Genomic DNA, 6797 nt, shown 5'->3' with positions numbered 1-6797 from the left:
CACACTGCAGGGGGTTTACATGGGACATGAGGAGGCATTTCTTTGCCAAAAGGGTGGTCAAACACTGGAACAGGCTTCCTAGATGGATGGTTGATGCCCCAAGCTTGTCAGTGTTTAAGAAGAACTTGGACAGTGCCCAAGGCCTTACAATGGTCAGCCCTGAACTGCTCAGGCAGTTGGGCTGCATGGTCATTATAGGTTCTTTTCAATTGAAACAGTCTATTCATATTCTACTCTATTTTAATCTATTTTATTCTGACACAGAGTTTCAGAGAAGTAAAAAATCGTGTATATAATATATATTGAAGCTGTGTGTAATTTCTGGTATTCTGTAACTGTCAAGAGCTTTCTTTCTTAAGTTACCTCTAGTACTGGAAACAAACACTCAGAAGGAAAAATGGATCCCTTGTTTTGGCCATCAGAAGCTCACAGATTTCGACGATTCACCCCCGAGTCCTTGGCAGCAATCGAGGAAAGGATTGCCAACAAAAAAGAGGAGCAAGTCAAAGTTAAAGAGAACAAAGGAGTTAAAGAGAACAAAGTTAAGGAACAAGGAGCTGAAGAAGATAAACTTACTCCTCAGCTTGACCTGAAAATCTGCAAAACTTTGCCATCTCTGTATGGGGATATTCCTGCAGAGCTGGTTGGGGAACCCCTGGAGGATTTTGATCCATACTACAGTGATCACAAGGTTAAAACTTCCCAAAGCTCTTTTTTTTTTTTTTATTTTTAATTTTTGCCTGCTGAGCTCTTAAGGGATAGTAAAAGCTCTGTTCAGGAGGTGCTGGGGTTTGATTGCTCTGTAGATAGAGCTTTTAACATTATTGACAACTTTTGTGTGGGAGTTCTAAGGTATGCTCTTCATTATGAAATGAAGAGGTATTTTAAGTTCCAGTCAAGAATCAAAATGAATTCTGAAAACATGATATGTGATATTACAAATACTATACAAATTAAGGGAGGCACATTTGAGATATTTGCATTACTTTGTGTAGCAAACCTATGTATTTTCATTGTCTTAAATTAATTTTCTGTAACTTTATGTCTCACTGGCTTTTTTTATTGTTCCATATTTATATTGCACATACATCATGCTATTCCAAAGTGGTTGATGATGCTGACTATAACAGTGTATAAAGTAGATAGTCTAGGAATCCCTTCTAAATTAAATACTTAAATTAAATTATTACTACTATCGAGGAAGACTTGATCTCAAGAGCAGAAGGTTCCATCCAGTCCTTGTTGCTGTTTCAGTGTGTGCCAGTGAGGTATTGGAATTTAATAATTTTATCAGAGAGCATGCTTTAGACTATGATCTTCCAGATACTTTTTTCTCAAAGTAATCAAAGTGATACTATTGATGAAGAAGAACTAAGGTTGATTGAGTTGAAGAAATTTATATTAAAGTCAGGAAACTGTGTTTTTCATTCAAGAGATTTCATTTTTACTGTATGGCAAATGTGCTGAGCTGCATGGACCTTAAGGTAGCTTAGAGACAATATGGAGATATTTCAAAATTAAAATTTTTGCTTTGACTGTCCAGGATTTTGGCAGTGCTATGCAATCTGCGTCTTGTAAATAATCTCTTGTAGCCTGTAACACTGTCTGAGAGTAAGATATTAAGACCATTGTTAGTCCCAGAGTAGTAATTTAATTACTTTGACCAAATGAATATGATTACTTGCTCTTCATATTCATTCCCTTTATGGCTTCTTCCTCTCAGGCAATAATGAACTTCAGTAGAGCTGCTTTCCTTCAAAACGTGTACAATCAGGTCACAGCTCCAAGTAAGAATAAAGGAAAGCTGTGCTCCTAACTGCAGTTAGATACAGCTCTAGGTGCAGGCTTGAAAAACTGAACATGTTTTTTGCACAAATTTTTAATTCATTTAAATGTTTCATGTAATATGAATTTTTTTTTAATAGACTTTTATGGTGTTAAATAAAAGGAGGACTATTTTCCGGTTTACTGCCACACCTGCCTTGTTTATATTTGGTCCTTTTAATCCAGTCAGAAAAAAAGCAATTAAAGTTCTGATCCATTCATATCCTTTCATTGGTTTCCCTGATTTGAATCTTAAAATATTCTGGGCCATTTTCTGTCATTCTGTTCCTCTGTTTCTGTTTTTTCTGCTTTTATTTGGTATTATTAATTAGTGGATTTAGGTGAACATCTCTGAACGTGTCAAAAATGTTATATCCCACTAGTGTCCTAACTTCCAAAACCCTCTCCACATGCAGATAATTCATTTTTATATTTAAAACATGAATTTTCCCCAGTTGAGAAGATTTGATCTTGGTGGGAGGTTCTTGGGATGGTCCTTAGCAAGGACAGGAATTGGATTTTGTTGATCCTTGTGAGTCCCTTCCAACTCAGGAAAATTTGTGATTCTGAGCATATTCAAATGAAAAGTTATTATTTGAATGCTTGTGAGGTTTTTGTGTGTGGAAATCAGCAACTTGCATGAACCTCATTTTGTATAACATAGAGGTTTTTTCCTTGACTTACTAATCACAGTTTTTCTTGGCATTATTACATGCACTGTGTTACTCAATTGTATGGCTATGACTATCCCTAACCTTCTTGCAGAAGCCTACTGGACTGAGTAAGTACCTCAGTGGCCATCTGCTCACTATTTTTCCAAAGATACTAACATGCAGGACTGAAAAAATTAAATAAATGATGTGGTGGTCTAATTCTGGGGCTTGAAAATTCTCAGATAGACCCCTGAGGAAGGCTGAGGATTGTTATTATATCACCCAGTCTTTTGTGGAGATTCAGTGCCTTTTCTCAGAGGCTCTCACCATATGCCCTTTTTTGTGTCTTGCCTGATTTTGCCATCTGGTGTAACATAGGAGGTTGGCCCATTTTTCCTTTTGAGGATTAAATCTTTTTGAGAGATTGTGCAGCAGGATTTTAACTTAATATCTCTCATTCTGCAGCAATAACCTGAATGTCTGTTGTAGTTGCCTCATGCAAAAGCTATAAAGGAATAAAGATTCATTCTATTCTTTCCTCTGTTTTCTGGTAACTCTCCTAAGTCAGTTGTTCCCTTTAGGAAGCCATTTATTTGTAATGTCTTGCTTCTTTTGGTACTTGTGCACTGTATCCAGTGTAACTGGAGTTCATATTCCAGAATTAAATCTGGAAAATGTGCCTGGAGCCTCAGAAGTTCTGTAATTTTAATTCCTTTTATTTTGGTGTAAGCATGGTGATAACTTAATTTTCTGTAGGATTTGTTTCAGTTATAGTGTATTTGTCAGAACAAATATATAAAATGTGCAAACTTTACAGGCTGAAATAAATCTTTGTTGTTGTTCTGCCAGAATGGTGAGGCTTTGAAATTTTCTACTCTGCTTTAGAACATAAACACAGTCTTGAAAATGTTTCCTAAGGAAATGTTAGCTGTCTTTCATCCAGAAATATTATCATATGCTTATGTGAGTGTTTGTGTTTGTAGATTTAGATGAAAAATTTACTAAATTTCAGGAGGACTTCTTGTCCCCATGACGCTTCTGAAAGTAATGCAACCTGTTCTATTTTGCTTCACATTTTCTACCTTTATCTCCATGAAGGGACTAAATCAGAGAAAAGATAGAAATGTGCCTGAATATGTATCAGTCTTATTGGTATTTTTATTTCTGTAACTTTAATATACACTTTCCTCCTCAGACATGTTTTCACTGCTGTATATACTACTGAAATACTGATTAAAGTAGTAGCAAGAGGATTTGTTTGGAATGAATTTACTTTTCTTCGAGATCCATGGAACTGCTTGGATTTTTCTATTATTATTGTAATGTAAGTAAAACTCAGTTTTTCTTTTACACTCAGGGGACAAATAAGAGAAAGTAACATTAGGTGTTGCTGAAAGTCCTTACAGTTGTTGGCATCCTCCCTGCTAAACTGTGCTTGAATCACATTTTGCATGTCTGCAATGAGAAAAACAGACTTTAAAATAAGACCTAAATTAAAAGCTCATCTTAGAACTGTATGATTGTTCTCAATTTAGTCTTTATTTGAATTTTGACAAGAGGTAATTGCATAAACAGCCCAAACCAAGCCTGCCTCTTTATGCTGTCTTAGCTGTACTCTGGATCAGATGAAATTCATTTGAGAAGGGTCCAAAATGTGTCACAAGGTGTTGAATGACTTCGTGGTAAATAACAGATGAAATCCCAGTGTCAATTGATGCTCAAGGAAGAACACACCTTGTTTTACATACAAATTCATGGGCTCTGGAGTAGCCTCCACTTGTTGGGAAGATGATGTTGGAGTTTAAACAGTTTTGTAAAAGCACCACTCCAGCACGCAGTCATTGTCAGAGAAGGAGGTAGAAAATGAAGACATTGTGGGTAAGAAGTGGAGAAGCAGAAGATACATTATTTCTCTGTGTAGCCTGTGTTTAAATTCAGGACCTTGTCCACCACTCCAGCACGCAGTCATTGTCAGAGAAGGAGGTAGAAAATGAAGACATTGTGGGTAAGAAGTAAAGAAGCAGAACATACATTATTTCCCTGTGTTTAAATTCAGGACTTTGTGTAGTTTTGCACCTCACATGTCAAAATATGTCAGAATTAAAAAAGCTGCAGTGAATATGCATATCTGTAATTCCACATACCAAAAAACTAAATAGAGTAAAACTCCCATGAAAAGACAATTGCAGAGCAGGAACACAGTTGAAGTGTACAGCACAGAGACAAAAAGAGAACAAAAAATATTTTTCTTCCTAAAATGAGAGCTAAAGGCACCAAATGAAGTTGTCAGGTGGCAGAATAAAAAAGAAGAGAGTAGTTTCTAACACTACATGTAGGTTTTTCCTCATTTGTAAATAATAGGTTATATGTACACAGGTGCCATCACACACATCTATATGTATATGAACAATTATGGGTAATAATGAAGTACTAAGGAGCTTGAATACTGTTGATCATCAGCATCTATCACCAGATAGTTACAACTATCACAAGACAATCCAAGAGCTGCATGAAAAATTTAATTTATGGTCCTTTTTCCCTGCCTGCTCCCCTAATTAATTAAAGTTGAACTTTACAATATACTGCCTCTGTTTTTTTCCATGTCTTATAGTACAACAAAAAAAACTATTTAGAAATTAGCTCAACTGCTAACTCAAGTTTAATTATTGCTTAAGGTACTTGATAATTATTCAGTCTTACAGACCAGGCAAAGCCAATGTACTCTGATCTGCTGCTGACAAAGTCATGCTTTGAGGGGGAGGTTGCCTTTTCAACCATTGTTGTCTTGGATTTTTTTATTGAGACTTTATTTTTTAAGGAATTCTGTTACCAGTATGAGCTTGTCATGAGATGAGTCACAATTCATGTCCTTTCTCACATGAAAGAAGTCTTAGAAAATTTGGGGTAACCTGTTAAAATCTGTATGGACTATGCAATGCTTTATAATACTGATTTGATTAAATTTTCTAATTGTTAAAATGTTAAAATTGAACAAGTTGCAATACTCAAGTTCTCACTGACTTTTAAAGGTTAGGAAGACCCATGTGGTACAGAATAATCACATTATAAATCTACTGTTGTCCAACTTCCTTCTCCTGAAGTGTGTATTTTGTTTTGAGACAGCTGCAACATGTACTTTCACGAGAGAAGTCTCAGTGTAAGAGTGTGGTTATGACATTGGCAGTTTTATATTTATTTGACATTTTGATGGATAAACTCTTTCAAAGTTAAAGCCTCCAAATCCACACTAAGTAGGAGTTTCCTGTATTTCTTTTCAGAGGCACTGCTGCAGAGCCCTTTTACATTACATCCATGCCTATAAATGGACTTAAATTCCTAATTTTAGGCATGTATCTTAGGATATATTTTCTGCAGTGTATTCATTACTGACTGCTCCGTAAGCAAATGCTTTGAAAAGCTCCATCTTTGTCATTCAGTTGAGTGTGGGTTAATTTTCCAGGTACATTACTGCATTTCATAGCGTGGGCAATGTTTCAGTTCTTCGAACTTTCAGAGTACTGAGGACTTTGAAAGCTATTTCAGTAATACCAGGTAAGGAACAACACATCTTACTGATTTTCTCTCTGCTTCACCAGAATGTAAATTCTAATTCCACTCCTGTTCTTGTCTTCCAGTTTTCTGGTCACTTTTTTTCTGTGATCCCAAGGTGTGACTGTTTTGCACCCTCAGCAGCAGCCTAAAACAATTTTTAAAAATCATCTTTCCTTCAAATGGTTTTGACAAACACAAATTTGTATTATGGTTTTTGTTTGTTTTTGGTTTTTTTTTTGTCTCATCACTGATGTACATTTTTATTTAGCCCAATGCCTTTGTCTCTTTAATTTGTCTTCTTGGAACAGCCCACTGTATATAATATGTTTTCTTAACATAATATATCTGAACCACCATATTTCTGGTTTCATGTTCTACCTCATTAGCTAATCCTTGTCTGGTTTATTTCCCAGAATGCTGAATTCACAATTTGAGAGACTTTCTTTTGTTTCCTTACTGACCACAGCCACTGTCTGGATTGTGTGTAACACTTTCAACAGTATGTTGCATATACCATTCAGATATTCAATATTTTTGTAAGTTGTGTCCTTAATTAGGGTACCAAAGAATGATTTCAGAGTCCAACTGCAAAAATTGACTTGAAAATCCATAAATTACTATATGTCTCATGGTCATAATATATATTAATATATAATAATTATATATGTAATTGCAAATATATTTTGATTTTTTGATGAAACTATAGCATCAATGAAACATTGAAGGTGTTTAATTTTAGTGTAAAAGCAACACATCAATACTTTTCCT

The 6797-nt window shown here is 35.3% G+C and overlaps 1 protein-coding gene across 1 annotated transcript in view; it reads left to right on the top strand.

Moving 5' to 3' along the window:
- The first annotated feature begins 397 nt into the window (after positions 1-397).
- Positions 398-6797, top strand: part of LOC121338015 (sodium channel protein type 5 subunit alpha-like) — a 32456-nt gene continuing 26056 nt past the window's right edge. Inside the window, exons 1-5 of the mRNA XM_041408559.1 lie at positions 398-691; positions 1926-2044; positions 2516-2605; positions 3673-3801; positions 5938-6029. Coding sequence (XP_041264493.1) covers positions 398-691; positions 1926-2044; positions 2516-2605; positions 3673-3801; positions 5938-6029 — 724 coding nt within the window. The remainder of the gene's footprint in view (positions 692-1925; positions 2045-2515; positions 2606-3672; positions 3802-5937; positions 6030-6797) is intronic.

Source organism: Onychostruthus taczanowskii, unplaced genomic scaffold (genome assembly GCF_017590055.1).
Source record: "Onychostruthus taczanowskii isolate IOZ18803 unplaced genomic scaffold, ASM1759005v1 scaffold3, whole genome shotgun sequence".
NCBI classification, from domain to species: domain Eukaryota; kingdom Metazoa; phylum Chordata; class Aves; order Passeriformes; family Passeridae; genus Onychostruthus; species Onychostruthus taczanowskii.
The sequence above is the reverse complement of the archived record's forward strand: the minus strand, read 5'-3'. Positions and strand labels throughout refer to the sequence as shown.